Raw genomic sequence first — 16,307 nt, 5'->3', positions numbered from 1 at the left:
TTCAACTGAACTCCAGAAGAGGTGTGTGTGTGTGTGTGTGTGTGTGTGTAGCTCTAGTGTGTTGGGAGAGGGAAGGGAGATTTGTGGTCAGAAATGGGCAAGAGCCAGTGAAAACTGAGATGGCACCTGAAATGGCTCTGCTCTCCCCCCATACCTTGCCATCCTTGCAACTGCGTTGCTTCCCTTGTCTCTCCTGGCCCTTGGTGTTGGTTTCCCACCTTCATGACCCTGCGGTTGCAGAGCAATAAAGGAGGACTTTTGGGGGACGTGCCCATTTCTATTATTCTGGAAAATAACTGGAATAATTTATTAGCGTTCAAAACTAGGAAACCCTGGCGTGTCTTTGAAAGGCAGACAAAAATAATCATCCCTCCTGCTTGCAGCACTTCAAACCAGGTTTAATTATGTGTTTTAGAAGAAAAGTAGAGCTGAAGGGAAGCCTAGTCATTAACAAGGAGAACCTGAAGGAATCCTGCTGGGGAATGCTCCCCAAAACAAAGACCTGGGAAATAAATCTGTTCTTTGGAGTAAATTTTAATTTCCATTAAATTGGTCAGTTTACAGTATGGGACCAAAATATATTTCCAAAGCTGTTTTGATTGACAACCCGGATGAATAATTGCTGGGTCCTGCCCACCATTCTCTCTCCAAGGAGAATTCTGACCAGCCTGGTCTCCTGAACCCCTCCTGGAGCTCTGAAATTCATCTACTCCAGCCTTCATACAATTGCCCTTATGTTAATTTCTGCTATGGGGAGAAATGACTCTTGGGTCTCAAAATGAATCTGGATCTGCTGAATGCAATTTACAGGTCTCCATGTAATGTGGTCAGGTCTTGTAATGTCTTAATTGTCACATTTTTCTTCCTTCATTCTAGAACTCAAACTAACAGACCCAGACCATGACCCAAGAGGGCACATCTAGCTTTTTTATAGAATGTAGACTGGCCTGCCCTCTGCTCAACCCATGATACATATACCTGTTTAGTGCCCTCTAGAACCTCAGGGGCAAGACGTGCGCTCTGGGGACATTTCTAAAACTCACTGATTCAACCAATAATGCCATTTCTTAAATTCAGTTTTTCTCTTGGTTGGTTTAAACATTATATGATTAAACAAATTCAAAAGTCTGCATTCATTTTCACTCAGCGTTTTGGGGTTAGAATGAAATAATATCAATAAGATACTCCCAGTTTGAGGGAAAGATATTATTACTATCATTTTTTCCTCATTGTTGTTAAGGTAACCCTTGTGTTACCCAGCACACATATAGAATAGGGTATTCCCTTTAACAAAAATTATGGCTGGAAGAAAGCCATTGAATCCGGAATACAATCATTTTTTAAAAATAAAAATGTAGTGAATAATATGACATCAAATCTATACTAATTTATTTATTTTTTTAGTATTCATACTTAACATAAATTGCAGAAACTTTCAACTTCTCAAAGTCATCATTATGAGTAAAATTATTGTGCTTTGGATGCGAGAAGGTGCCTGTTAACAGAGAGTTCCGGTAACAGAATGTACAGGGGTGTGGCCCCTCTCACGATGCCGCTGTGTAGACTCGCACGGCAGCCAAAGTATAGCTTTGCAGGGGCTGTCAGCAGGAAATGGAGAAACCTCAACACCAGGTAAATTATTTAAAGTATGCAGGTGACTAGCAGACTGCCTGACTCAAGCATGAATTCCAGCTCAGAGAGGCACTTTCATGATATCCAATCTACCCTAACTCTGAAAAGAAAGGCGTTGTCTGTCTTTATTCCTTCCTGTGAGGAATCAGAAAAAGTAAGCAACCTAGGTTTCCAGACTTGACTTAAATCATATTTGTTAGCGCAGCAAAGCAATCCCAGATTACATCAGGTAAGGCGTCAAAGACCCCTCTGACCCCTTCTGAGGGAAGGGCAGGAACCTCTGCCCTTGGCTCATGACCAAAGGAGGGGACTCCACCTGCCTTTGCCGCAAAGGAGGCTGTTTTGCCACAGCTTAGATCAGGCCCCATAAAAACACAGCCCAGGGCGTGCATGCTGGCAGGCACATAGCCGGCCCTCACCATCAGTGTTTTACCTCATTTCCATCATTACTTTACTTCCACTGAAATTCTGAGATGCAGTGTCAAGAGTTCCACTAATAGATGCCTTATTTTATTGACTAGAAGAATTACACAGAGGGTCCTTTGTTTCAGAATAGCTCAAGGCAAGCAAGGGAAGACTCACTTCCCCAGATGGGCAGATCTTGTCCCCACGCCGAAGTTTAACAGCCATGTAAGTGGACGTGCCTATCGTAAACCATTTTCCCTACTGGAGTGTGCATGTCCCCCTGTGCCACTTCAAAGACGCATAACAAAGCAGTCCCTCCCAGGGCTGCCAGGCCTGTGGTTACCTGTTACCTCATGCCCCTGGCATGCTCGGTGCTGGCCGGCCTGGCCCCTCACAGATGCAGCTACAGCTGCCAACAGCTTTATGTTTTTGTGGCTGCCAAGACTCCCGTCCACAGCTGTGACCAATCATTCATTCAGCAAAACGTGCTGAGCCATTACTATGTGCTGTGCAGTGGCCCAGATGTCCCTGGGGTCACCAATCACTTTGGGGCATGGAATGCCTTCCTACCTCTTTCCCTAGCCTGTGGGCTTTGGGGTCAGAGGAACTGGATTATAACCTGAGCTCCATCATTTATCAGCTTTGTGCTCATGGATGACTTTCTCTTCCTCCTAAGCCTTAGCTCCTCTGGGTATAAAGAATGTAATGTAAAAACGAAACAATGTAAAATGATGTCATATAGAAACTATTTAGCCCAGTGCCTAGAACATACTGTAAAAACCAGGGTTTCTCAACTGTAGCACTACTGACGTTTGGGGAGGGATAACTCTTTGTTGTGGGGACTGTCCTGTGCATCATAAGGTGTTGAGCAGCAACCCTGGCCTTTATCCACCAGATGCCAGTAGCACCCCCAGTTGTGACAACCAAAAATGTTTGCAGACATTGCCAAATGACCCTTGGGAGACAAAAGTTCTGGTTGAGAACCACTGCGTAAAAACTAAAAATAACAGTATCTGCTATTGCTGTCATTATCTTTGTCATCATTGGCAATTGAGAAACTGCATACTTCATGCATTCCACTGAATGCAAAGTCTACTTACAGGTGAAAAAGCATGTGGGATCCAGAAAAGTCAAAGAACTGAGCTTACCCTTACAATGATCCGTTCAGAGACGTGAGCAGACAACAGGTAGAACTGGTCTTGGTTAGCAGCGTACAGTCCGACCACCAACATGAAGTATCTAGTTCAGAAACAGCAGACCAATGCCAACACATCAGGAAACAGAGACATAATTTGTGCAATCGAATGCCACCCAACAGTTAATCAAGAGTGAATTTACCCAGATGGGTTCGCGTATTTAAAGAGTTTCTCTGCTGCTCTAAGTTGCCCCTCCTGCGAAACCAGAGAGGAGTTGATTCACTTGCTGTTGTTCTGGGTCTGCCCTTTGCCCTGCTTGAGGGATGTGTGAGCTGTTTTGCAGGCCCAAAGCAGCCTTCACTGAGCAGGTATCCTGCTGGGGGCCTGGGTTCAGCCCATCTGCACTGGCCTGGTGCAGACCTTACTCTGCTGCATTCCTGGGTCCTCAACACAGCACTGCTGCTGGGCACTTGCACGACAAAAAGCCACCTTCCAGGTCCCCTTGTCCACAGCCATCCAAGCCACACATCCTAGGCCATAATGGATGGTGACCCAGCAGGGCTTGCCCAGCCACACAGGCTCCTTCCACCCTGATCTGCTGTTGGCCATGGAAACTGCACCTTTCACATTCTCTGGCCATGACTTTAGTCAAAGACCAGAACCCTCCCTTCCAATTGTTATCAAGGCAACCTTCCTCACTGTGATTTTAATTGCTTCTTCGTGTGTACCACTGATGAGACATTTTTAAGATTAGACTATTTCTTTTTGTTTTTTTATAAAGCATGATGCATTAAAAAAAATTTTATCAGAGTATAGTTGATTTACAATGTTGTGTTAGTTTCAGGTGTACAGCAAAGTGAATCAGTTCTACATACACATATGTCCACTCTTTTTTAGATTCTTTTCCCATGTAGGTCATTACAGCGTACCGAGTAGAGTTCCCTGTGCTATACAGTTAGGCCCTTATTAGACCATTTCTTGAAAGTCAAAATAAAAACTATCCCTATCAGAAAAGCTTTTGCTTTAAAAACTGCATAAAAAAAAAAAAACACTTCACCAACTTCTGTAACACTCTAAAGTCTCTAACCCCTGGAGAGCAAGAGTTCTCCCCTTTATCTAAAGTAAGTCAGTAATAGAAGTAATTGTTATGATGATGAGGATGATTAGCCATCATCTACTGGGTGCTCAAAATGTGCCATGCACTGGGCTAAGCAGTTTATCTACATTATTTCATTTAGAACCCCGAAACAACCTTACTGGAGTAAAATATGGATATTGTCCCCATTTTACAGAATAGGAAACCTCAGAGAGGTTAAGTTCCATGCACAGGGTCACCCAGCTACTAAATGGCAGTATGAAATATTCAAACTCAATCCCCTCCAACTCCAAGACCTATGTTCTAAAACCAGTGGTTCTTAAACTTGCATGCATCAAATCACCTGGGGGCTTGTTAAAATATAGATTGCTGGACCCCACCCCGAGTTGTTGATCCCGTAGGTTCTCGGTGAGGCCTGACAACTTGCATTTCTAGTAAGTGTCCAGGTGATGCCATCTCTGCTAGTCCTGGGACCACATTATGAGAACCACAGCTATAAATCATTAATGCAAATTTATTTTCTTCTCAAAAAAATGCTACAGCAGAGCTGCAGGGCTTGGGTCATTAAACTAGTGGCCAGCACACAGAATTCAAGAAATGCAGTCAATCCTCAACCCTCGGCCAGCCTTGAGACATGAACATATGGTCCCTCTAGAGGGTCATGGAGAGAATCAAGAGAAGATGACCGGGCGCTGGGCAGGAGAGGAGGTATTGTGGGGAGTGAGGATGGAAGAAGAAAGATGTCTAAGGGTAAATGAGATGGGTCAACACATGGAAAGAGTCAGAGAAGGGAGGGAAGCGACTGAGGGAGGCCCAGCCTGCCGGCTGGTAGGACCAACAGGATCAGAGGGGCTGCTGGAGGGCCCTGGGCCGTCAGGTAAAGTAACCAGCCAGCCTGAGGCATACACACCACGCCAGTACCTCTGGTCAGGGTTTGGCTTTCCCTTCTTTCTCATGTTATTTGCCGTGGTTTCGCTGAAGTGTAACCGGCCCAGCGTTACTTTGGTTACCTGGTCGGCCAACAGGTCGATTCTAAAGCAAAGAACAAAAATACCGATAGACTGTAAGAGAACACAGAGTCTTTGATCATATCGGACTCATTCTTAGCTTCTCAGGTATGTTCAGTCCCCCGTTCTCATCACACTGTGCAGGACACTGATTTTTAGTAAAGTACCCACAGCCTGGTCAGGAATGGCTACCAGGGAGTAATTCTTGAATAGTTAGAAACGTTCATCCAGCAGCAGCTCAAGCCCAGAGTTTCGGACTCATAAGCGTCGCACACTCCCACAGACGGGTTCTTTGACCGCGACAACAGGAGAAAAGCTGTTTCACCTGTGCCACGGTTGCTAGAGCTCTCGCTTCCTGACTGAAGCGGTTCCTCTAGGTTCCCCATGAACTCCTTCGCATCTCCTTCACGTATTTGCCCTCTCCTGACCTGGCTGTGGAAGGCAGCGTGCTCCTAAGGAAGAGCGCACAAGCCTCGCAGCGACGGAGACCCAGATGCACCAGGCAAGAGCAGCGCTGTCTGTACTGCGGCTCCTGCTTGAGCTTCAGGTTGAGCTCCCGCTGGCCTGTCCAGGCTGTAAGACCATCTTCTTCCCCCATATAGGATTGACTCAGGGTCAAATCATCCCAACCAAATCAGTCGAAAAGCAAATCCCATTCATTCTATAGGGCAACCTCTTGCTTTACTGCCATATTGCTTTAGACCACCACATTGTTTTGAATAATCCCAGTCCTGTATGCTTTCTATTTTGGAACCCATTAGGCAATCTATCAACACTGCTTAAAAAAAAAAAACAAGAAAAAATGAATTGTAAGCACAGCATGGATCCAGAACCTTGAAATCAATTCAATCAGCATCACACTGATTTACATGAAAAATTAAAAGAAAGATCTAATCATAATCTATCTCCAGGAATCAAAGTTGTTAGCAAGGTTGTCAGTAATAAATGATCATATAAATAAGGATGACCTTAAAGTGGAGCTTTTTATAAGACTCTTTTTGCGATTATTTCAATGGATTTTACCTACTTTTGTTGATAAGCATGTGTTCATAATATTAACATATTATTACTAATTTAGTTCCTACAGCAGAATTCATTTTAAACAAAATAAATTTGGCAATAGGCCTTCTTCCCAAAACATTCACAAGGGAATTCAGAAAAGAAATTCTTACTTAACAGGATTGAAAATCTTTTTGCTTCTATCTGCTTGGGACTGTTCGATAGCAATTATTTGGTTGGTGGCCTCTACCTGTGTAGAACAACAAAAAGTAATTACTTAATAATTAATTTCTTTATTAATTAAAAAGTTCATTAGTAAATAATTTTCAAGTACTTAAAGTTTCCCAAGGCATCATGTTAGGCACTTTGCAGGAGGGGCAAGTCACTGAAGGGATGTAGGGCACCTTAAAGCAGTGTGCTGCTGGGGAGAAAAGAAACAAATACTGCAGAACTAAACAAAGAAAACACAAGACAACAGAGAATTTCAGGTAAACAGGGAATATAGAGTGGACTAGTAAAACACAGGAGCAAGGCAGCTCAAAGGATACATGTACTCATTCATTCATTCATTCAGTCAGTCATTCATTTTATAAATACTTGTTGAGCACCTGCTGTGCAGCAGGCATTGCTCTAGGCATTACAGATGAGAAGACGAGACTAACAGAAATCCCAGCCCTTGCAGAGCTTGCATTCTAATAAGAAGAAACAACAAAAAACAATAAAATAAATAAAATATAGGAATGACATTTATTCAGTAGTTGCTACAAACTCTTGTTATTAGTGAAGAGAGTGGCAAGGGCCTGGTGAGATCTGCCCTATCATATATGGCTTGTAGGTATTTGCATAGTAACAGTCTTTCTGGAAAGCAACTGGGCCACCAACATCAAGTGTTTTAATACCGATCATATGTTCAATGTGTAACCCCTCTTTTGGAATTTATCCTCATACAAGGATGGATGTACCTGGATGTTCACTGCAGTTTTATCAATGACAATAAAAAATTGGCAATAAACAAAATTCACAATAATACAGGAATTAATACGGTAGTATCTCGCTATAATGGAAAACCATATCATCTTTGTAAATAATATTTTATAGACTTTAATATTATATAATGCCATTTTCACAGTATAATATTATCAATATGAGATTAATTTTAATAATAGAAAAAAATGAGGAAAAATTAGGCTACCAAGTGGTGGATCCCAAATACGAATGAATTTTACTCTTCTTCATACTTTTCTATTATGTTCCATAATGTTCACAATGGACCCATATTAATTCCATAATCAGAAAAATATACTTCATTATTGTTTGTTTGTTGTTTGTTTTATTTTGGTTTGGTTTGGATTAGTTTTCTTTAAGAGCTTGGTTTGGAGCAAGATCAGCTGATGTGTTCAGCAGTCAAGCCCAACTTTGGGAGACTCAGTGCCTGAGCCCAGGTCAGAAAAACAATATGCAGATAATGGATGTTCCTCACCCTAAGGAGCTGGATCTCAGGTAATAATGTAATAAATACTCGTTGATCACTCAGAAGTCATCCTACCTGCATTCTAATCCCAGCTCTAGCATTTAATATTTTGGATGAACTGTGTGACTTTACTGGGCCTGGTTTTCCCCTCTGTTAAACTGGAAAAGAGGGGGCATTGACTAGATTAGCTTGGCTTTTTTAAGTTAGAGACCTCTTTGAGATTTCGGTGAAATCTATGAACTTACTGCATGTGAAAATGCACCAGCATCAAAAATAATAAAATAATTACACTCAGCAAAAGAAGCATAAGATTTATACACTAAAAAACTTTAAAACTGTAGTTTGAAGTGAGGTTCTGCCAGATTCTGAGCCCAGGCTTAAGAAATTGGCAGCTTCCATTTCCTGTGTCTTGAAGCATTTATTCTTAGAAGCCGTCCGCCATGCTGTGAGGAAGCACAAGCTGTCCCACAGAGAAATCTACATGGAGAAGAGCCAAGGCCTCCCAGCTACAGCCCCCTGTGAGCTCCTGGCTGATGGCCAGCACAGACTTGACAGACACCTGAGTGAGCCATCTTGGAAACCGGATCCAGGCCCAGATGAACTGCCCCAGCTGATGACTCCTGAGCAGAGATGAGCTGTCAGAGCCAAGCCCTGACCAAGTTACAGATGTGTGACCCAAATCAATTACTGTTACTATTTTCAGTTGCCAAGTTTGGGGATAGATTGTTATGCAGCAACAGACAACTGGAACACTTAGTAAATGTTGGCTGAATTAAACTGAACTAAATAAAAGACTTACCTTAATCCCAAAAGCTTTCAAGTAAAACATTTCTATTGGCTTTGGACCCATTTGGGTTTTGACAAATTTAGGGCTTCCCCAAACTTGGATGTGGATGGTGATCTGAAAGTGGTTCTTCTTTTGGCAAACAAAAGCTTCATCTGCTGGTGAAAAATTAAATCCTTTGTCTGTAACAACTCGATAGCCTATATCAGGTCTATGAAAAGTGGAAGCAAGAAACTGGTTTCACAAATATTTTCTACACATTTTCTTTCATGAACAATATTAATTATACAAACATTTCAGGAAAATATATTGTGGAAAGTACCTGTTGCTATATTTAATCAATTTCGTTAATTTTCACCAAGGAAATGAAAATAGTATTTCAGAGTACAGCTGGCTCCCAGCTTTTTATGTTCACGAGGAAGAAGCACAATTCCTGCCAAATGGAAGCATTGTTTCCTCAGCCTGCCTTTTCCCTTTGTGCTCCCTAGACTTCTAATTTGACTCCACTGTACAACAGAAAGACGTAGGCTAGAAGTTGAGAAGTTAGTACATTAATCAGACATATGAAATATCTGGGATAGAATTCATCTCTTTCCTCCTTAAAAAAAAAATCTCTAATTTCATCAGCAACACCACACTCAAACGAATGAATGAATGCATATCACTCAGATGAATGAATGTTCAGCCTCCTGGCAGTCATATGAAAAAAGCAGACTGGTCAGAACTACCATCAATAGCTTTAAACCAGAGTAACCAGAGCCAGTCAGACTACTGATTGAAAACATGTTTTCACTAAAGTATGGTCATTTCCTTTTTATCTTCCCAATCTGATAATAGCACTGAATACCTACTATGCTATTTACTTCTGCAAGAAAAAAAAAATGGGATGATGGTGGGGTGGCTGATCAGACTCTTGCTTTATTTGTTTTATCAAATCATTTTCAATAACAATGCTTTGTGTATTATATGTTTGTTTAAATACTTTTAAATGTTAGTAAAAATAAAACCTATTAAACATGTAACATTATCAAGTAGAGAAGAAAATATAAAAGTTGAAAACTCCTTTGGTAATTTTTTCCATATACGTTGTAGATATGGAACATGATTTTTAATGCATCAAGTTTCCTAAATGTTCCTCAGGAAGGGAGCTCCTTCCTCAGATAACACACAGAGGAGGGCAGTACTTAACTGCTTTGCTAGCTCTCTGTCACTCTGTGGATCTTTGCTTCCTGGGATCTCAATTTGGATGGCTGCCATTTAATGAACAACATAGAGTTTCTAAATTTTCCTCTAATTTCAGAGACAGAAAATATGGATGGGTCTCCTGGGAAAAGAGTGTTTGTGTTCTTTGCAAGTTAAGCACCTCACCAATGGATCAACTCACTAGGTCACTGATTACCCTCAAGAAGCTGATCAAAGGCCCGACAACCACAGTGCCCGCCAGCAGCAAAGGGAAAGACCACTGAATGAAGGATTTGATAAAGACCACATGTCTTATGCCATCTGGGAACTTCATACTGACTCAGGTTTCTAGAACTAATCTGTAATTTGCTTGTGGAAAGGCTGGATGGATTAAATTGTATACATTTTACTACAGAGGGTAGTAAGAACTATCTTGGTTGAGAAAAATAAAAGGAAATATCTTTCTGTGATCTTCCATGTTTCACTGTCAAAAACTCTAAGGAAAGAAGGTAAGATCTGCAGCTCATGTATGAGCATTAGCCCGAAATTGAGGGACAGCTGTAAGTAGAAACTGAATCAACCCATACAGTTGAAGAGTATTCTGAATCTTAAACACAAATCTCTGGTTATAGAAACTAGTCTACCTACCTAAGAGTAGCAATTCTGTTTTTTTTGTTTGTTTGTTTGTTTTTTGTTTTTTTGCGGTACACGAGCCTCTCACTGTTGTGGCATCTGCCGTTGCGGAGCACAGGCTCCGGACGCACAGGCTCAGCGGCCATGGCTCACGGGCCCAGCCGCTCCACGGCATGTGGGATCTTCCTGGACCGGGGCACGAACCTGTGTCCCCTGCATCGGCAGGCGGACTCTCAACCACTGTGCCACCAGGGAAGCCCGCAATTCTGTTTTTGATATCAAAAGTTAACTATAAAGTCAACTAAACTGGCCTTTTTAAAGCTCTTTTTAACACATGTTGTAAATATCATTCCTCCCCAAAAAAAAGATGTAATAAAATTTCAATCCCCTAACTTTATTGCTTTTAGGTTATTTAGGAAAATGATATTTCTGTAACAAGTTAGACATAATAATCTAAGAAGAGACAAGTGATTTTCTGTCTCAGTGATGTGAGTAGTGAATTCAAGATGGCCCGAGTTCTAATCCAGAAGAATATTGCCTTCCTTTTTTGCTTAAGAAAAGTGAATTACGGCTAAGCCTTTAAAATAAATCTGCCTCTACACCTTTGAGTTGATACTACTTGTGTTCTCCTTTTTTTCCAGATCAGTGGAGCACAGATTGGCTGTCCAAATAAACTTAAAAAACCTACTCAAGTACGAAGAGAAATAAATGTTACCTTGAAAACTTGATCAACTCAAATACTTACAGACTAGGAAGCATTATAGGCTTCAATTAAAATACTGTGCATATGTGTGACAGTTCCATACCTTGGTACTCGTACTTAGGATAGAATATGGAAGAATTGCCAAAAAATCATCAAATGAAGCCTGACTCAAAACCAAGATCTATGGATCCTTCCTTTCTTTTTCTATTGCACACAGTGGTAAAGATACAAGTTGTGACATTTCAATGAAACAAGTAGCAACTTGCTTCTTTTTGTCTCCTATTAAACATACCAACTCCCAAAGTCTGTTTAACTCCTTAGATTTTAGGGAAAAGATTTCTTCCATCTAGTTCATCCAACATAAAAGTCTTAGTGATAAGTTTTGCTCTTAATGAAGCTATATTTGAGTTTGGAAAATACCCTGAAGACCCTCAAGTTTGTAGCCCAGAGTTTCTCATTTCATATTATGTTTATTAATTGAAAATCCTATTCTTTAACCATTAACATGCTTCAGTGTTTCAAGAAGGCATTTGTAATCAATGAAAATTCCAGAAGAGTTGGGTAGGTAAATTATATCCTAAGGAATAAAGAGAAGGCTTGAAGAATGTTTAAGAGCAATAATGCATAAGTCCACATTTATTTCTTGAAACTATAATGGCATAAGAATAGGATGAAAATTTTCCAGTTTAAGAATATTTTGTATGGTTTGATTTCAGTCTCTTAATATAAAGCCACCATCAACTATGATCGCTGCAGGCTGTATTGACAATAAATTGACAATACTGATTTGCAGCACAGATGTTGGGGCAGTTAACAATTTAATGCGGCCCCCCAAAACTATTCTATGGAATTTTTAACTAACTGCAGGATTAAGTGTTAATGATTTGGGAAATCTCCATTTTCCAGCTTTTAGTTTAAACTGGGCATGTGATCTCAGAAAGATTCCCTCTTCCTCCATCATTCAGTGGGTAAATTATGAGTTAGAATTACAGGTCTGGATTCCTGAAGGCCAGAACTACCCACGTCCCAACTATTTATTGTTAAAATGCAAAATATAAGGAGTAAGACACACTTTCTGACGGATGCATCCCATTTGATCAGGGGTGGCATCAAAGCTCGAATACTTGGCTTTAGTTTTGAGAGTCAGCACTGCCTTTCTCCCCTCATTCTCCAGCCAAGCACAGGGTTCCTAAGGCCACTTACAGTTTTTCATATTGACTGTTTAATAAACTATGCCAAGGAACGCTTTGGTATGGCTGCCACTTCAAAGCAGGAGAGCACTGGTCCACAGGCATCATGTTCTGTCTCTCACTGTTGTGGTCTTGCACTTCGCTGCTGTGACTCCTACTTGTCACTGCAAAGAAATCAGTGCATTAAATCTTCCCTCCAAGGCTGTTTTTCCTAGACTCACAGACAGCTGCATGGAGCTAATGCATAGGCCATGTATGAGGCAGAGGGACCGTGTGGGGAGTGACAAGTGTTGGGAGGCAGGGGGCATGTAGCTGGCCTTGTTTCCTCATCTGTAAAATGAGCAGCTTGGGGTCAGTGATTCTAAGGTGCCATGGCAAGCACTTGTTAGAAATTTTTCCCTCAGTATCTATCTACCCTATTTCTGTCATGGCATCTCCTCACTCCCAGTTTGTGTGATTCAGGTGAAGTCCACTCCCAGCCCGAGGAGGGTAGGGGACGCAGGATTGATCAATCAAACTACAGCATTCACTATTTGCATCAGTAATTGCACCAGGTAGACACATGGCCTAATTCAATCCAAGCAAAGTGGATCTCAGCATTTTAGGGAAGACGGGTTCAAAGATGCTGATTCTTTTCCATGAGGTTTGAACCTATAAGTCACATCCCCAAGAGCTGCTGGCACCATTTTGGGACACGAGGGAAAAGCCTGTCTGGAAATGAAGCCAGCACAGCGGAAGGCAGAGTTGAGAGAATGAAGGGCCCCCAGTCCTGATGGCATGATTTGAGTTCTGGGATCCACTCTTAAATCTTGGGTTATAGGAGCCAGTAAAGCCCCTCATTTTGATTTTTTGTTTGTTTTGTTTTTACTTAAGGCAGTTTGTTTTTGTTTGTTTGTTTTTTGGTTTTGTCCTTTGTTTCTTTGTTTTTGTTAATTGCAACCAATACACTCTAACCTATTATAGGTCCCTTGCAGCACCAAGATTCTGTGGTCTCTAGCTTTTTGAACTTAGATGAGTTATTTATTCACTTAGTGTCTTAGTTCCCTCAACGGCAAAACAGAAATTGAAACAGGTGTCCTGCCCATCTTGCAACATCACACAAGCAGAGAGAATATCATAATACAAGTGAAAGGACTTTCAAAGCTAATACCAAGATAAAGTAACACAGAATATCTTGTTAGAAGGTAGTATTAACTATATGAAATTGCTATTTTTGTATTCAAAAATGGTCCAATAACAGCAATTTCACATGTGCAAGCCCCTATTTTTGCATAATCCTTGCAAGTTGTTTGTCTAATTTGAGTTTGTCTAATTGTACCAAATGGTACAATTCAACTGCAGAAGAAGTTTATGTAAATTCCATTAGGATGTTTGCTGTTTCCCTTTTCTGTGAGTTCCCCTACCTTCACTCATGCCTGATATCAGGAGTGAAAGGGAAATAGTGTGTGTACATAAGATCAGGTGTCGGCTGTAAGCAACAACACGGGATATGACACCAGCTTCTATACAGCGTGTGCACTTAGCCCACAGCTTGGAAAACGCAGGGGCATGTGGCTGATTTTTCCTTCACTCATCTAGCTTTCTTTCTTTATACTTTTACTGAGGACTTCTTAAGTAAATAGCAGAGCTGCTTCAGGTTACTTTGGATTCCAAAGGTCACAGAAATTGTGTTTTTCTTGGGGTATCACTATTACCTGTCACCTAAGCAGAACATCTGTTTTGGGGTTTTGTAAACAACCATTTTGGAAAAGGATTTTCTCAAAATCCTGAAAAACGTTTTCCCAGCTAAGAATACAGGAGGTCAGGGACTTCCCTGGTGGTCCAGTGGGTAAGATTCTGTGCTCCCAATGCAGGGGGCTCGGGTTCAGTCCCTGGTCAGGGAACTAGATCCCACATGCATGCCACAACTAAGAAGCCCGCGTGCCGCAACTAAAAAAAGATCCTGCGTGCGGCTACTAAGACCCGGAGCAGCCAAAATAAAATAAAAAGGATACAGGAGGTCAGCAATGCAAGTAGCTCTTCATGCCCTCACTCCTCCTAAAGTTACCTGGCTCAAAAGCTTTTTAAAACAAACAAACAAAAAACCTTCCATGGTTTGCCTGCTTATACCAAGTTCAGAGAAAGGGAGAAACTAGTTCTTCCATCTTTCCTTCCTCCCTCCTCCAATGGAGAGAGGAAAAAGGAAGTTCGGGAGCTTGGAGTTTGGAATCAGATGGAACTGGGTTTGAATCACAACTCTACATTTACTGGCTACACAATTAGGAAAATGGTCTAATGTCTCTAGGCTTCAGTTTCTTCACATGCAAAATGTGAGTAACAATATGATGCCTCCCAGGACTGTTGAAGGAATTCAGTGAGTCATGTCGGTAAGTGCTTAGCACAGCGTCTGCCACCAGTAAGAGTTTAAACAATGGTGCCTTTGGTTAGTATTAGCGGCACTGTCATTATCACACGTCTGTTTCAACTCAGGTGACTCAGTTATCCCTCACAAGCCTTGGCAAGTACTTCTGTTCTTGGCCTCCATAGTAGCTCTATCTGATGTGAAATAATTAATGTCATGGGCCTGAGTGAATACCAGCTAACTGGGACCCTTTCCTACTCAAGTATGGCAGTAAGGTGCCAGGGGAATCAACCAAAGGTCAGCGCCACTCCTCCAAGTGCTGGTAGGGAGGGTGGGCAGTGGGTAGGGGACATTGTCCTCAAGGAAAAAGGTATTTCCAGACCTTTCCCATCACAGCAGCAAGATTTTCGGGGCAGCCACTCCATAGGACTGACACAGTCCTAGCTTCCCTGGGAGCTAGCTCTCAGCTGGTGAGCCCCAGGGATGGCAATCTGGGACCACAAGGTTAATGATAATAATAATAATAATATCTACTGGTCCTGTGTGCTTTCTGTGCTGCAGACGCTGTCCCAGACACTTGGCATAGTTTCTCATCAACTCGTTAACTCATCTTCAAGGTAAGGATCCCTTTGTTTTCAATAAACGTTCATTATTTAAGTATAATATATACGAAGGAGAGTACACAGATCATTAGTACACAATTTGATACTTTTTAATAAAATGAATTATACTAGGTAACTACCACTAGATCAAGAAATAGGACACTTCCAGCACTCTAGAAGACACGCTCATGCCCTTTTCTGGTTACTACTTTCTCCTGCCCAGGAACAATCACTATTCTGAAATCCAACACCATAGAGGAGTTTATAGAAATGGTATAATATGATACGTACTCTTACGTGTTGGCTTCTTTTGCCCAACATCATGTTTATGAGATTCACTCATTGTTGGTGCAAATGGTAGTAGTTTGTTCATTTTCATTGCTGTATAGTACTCCACTACATGAATATACCACAGTTTATCACTGATGGCCATTTAGGTTATTTTAAGTTTATGGTTATTACAACTAGTGCTGCTATGAATATTTGGGGAGATGTATTTTAGTGGGCATGTGTATACACTTCTGTTAGGTATATTCCTAGGTGGGGAATCACTGGGTCATTGGATATGTTTTAGTAGATGCAGCCAAACAGATTAATAAAGTGGTTACAAGGTAAGGATTCTTTTTTTTTTTCTTTTTTTTGCGGTACGCGGGTCTCTCACTGCTGTGGCCTCTCCCATTGCGGAGCACAGGCTCCGGACACGCAGGCTCAGCGGCCATGGCTCACGGGCCCAGCCGCTCCGTGGCACGTGGGATCTTCCCGGGCCGGGGCACGAACCCGTGTCCCCTGCATCGGCAGGCGGACTCTCAACCACTGCGTCACCAGGGAAGCCCCAAGGTAAGGATTCTTAATCCCATTTAACAAATGTGGAAACTGGGGTTCAAAGACCTGAAATAACTAGTCCAGTGTCACAGCTGTTATGTGGAAGAGATGGGATTCAAATCTTCTCTTCTCTCCATGCTACACTGAGGATTTCTTGAGAAAATGTAACAGAAGAGAGAAGCAGAAGTATGAAGGTAGCAAACTGCCCAAGTCCCAACTTTTCAGAGAAAATCCACAGCTTGCATTTGAATGTCTTTCAAAATATTTTCTTATACATTACTTTTTAAAAAAGTCTTGGAAATGG

The 16,307-nt window shown here is 41.6% G+C and overlaps 1 protein-coding gene across 2 annotated transcripts in view; it reads right to left on the bottom strand.

Moving 5' to 3' along the window:
- Window positions 1-16,307, bottom strand: part of MYRFL (myelin regulatory factor like) — a gene marked incomplete at both ends in the record, with an annotated part of 126,537 nt that overhangs the window by 52,253 nt on the left and 57,977 nt on the right. For both annotated transcript variants that reach the window (XM_079714869.1, XM_079714870.1), the window contains 5 exons: window positions 3,186-3,276; window positions 5,191-5,301; window positions 6,449-6,525; window positions 8,546-8,741; window positions 12,252-12,402. In XM_079714869.1, coding sequence (XP_079570995.1) covers window positions 3,186-3,276; window positions 5,191-5,301; window positions 6,449-6,525; window positions 8,546-8,741; window positions 12,252-12,402 — 626 coding nt within the window. The remainder of the gene's footprint in view (window positions 1-3,185; window positions 3,277-5,190; window positions 5,302-6,448; window positions 6,526-8,545; window positions 8,742-12,251; window positions 12,403-16,307) is intronic.

Source organism: Hyperoodon ampullatus (genome assembly GCF_949752795.1).
Source record: "Hyperoodon ampullatus genome assembly, chromosome: 11".
NCBI classification, from domain to species: domain Eukaryota; kingdom Metazoa; phylum Chordata; class Mammalia; order Artiodactyla; family Ziphiidae; genus Hyperoodon; species Hyperoodon ampullatus.
This window is presented reverse-complemented; position numbering and strand designations above follow the sequence as displayed.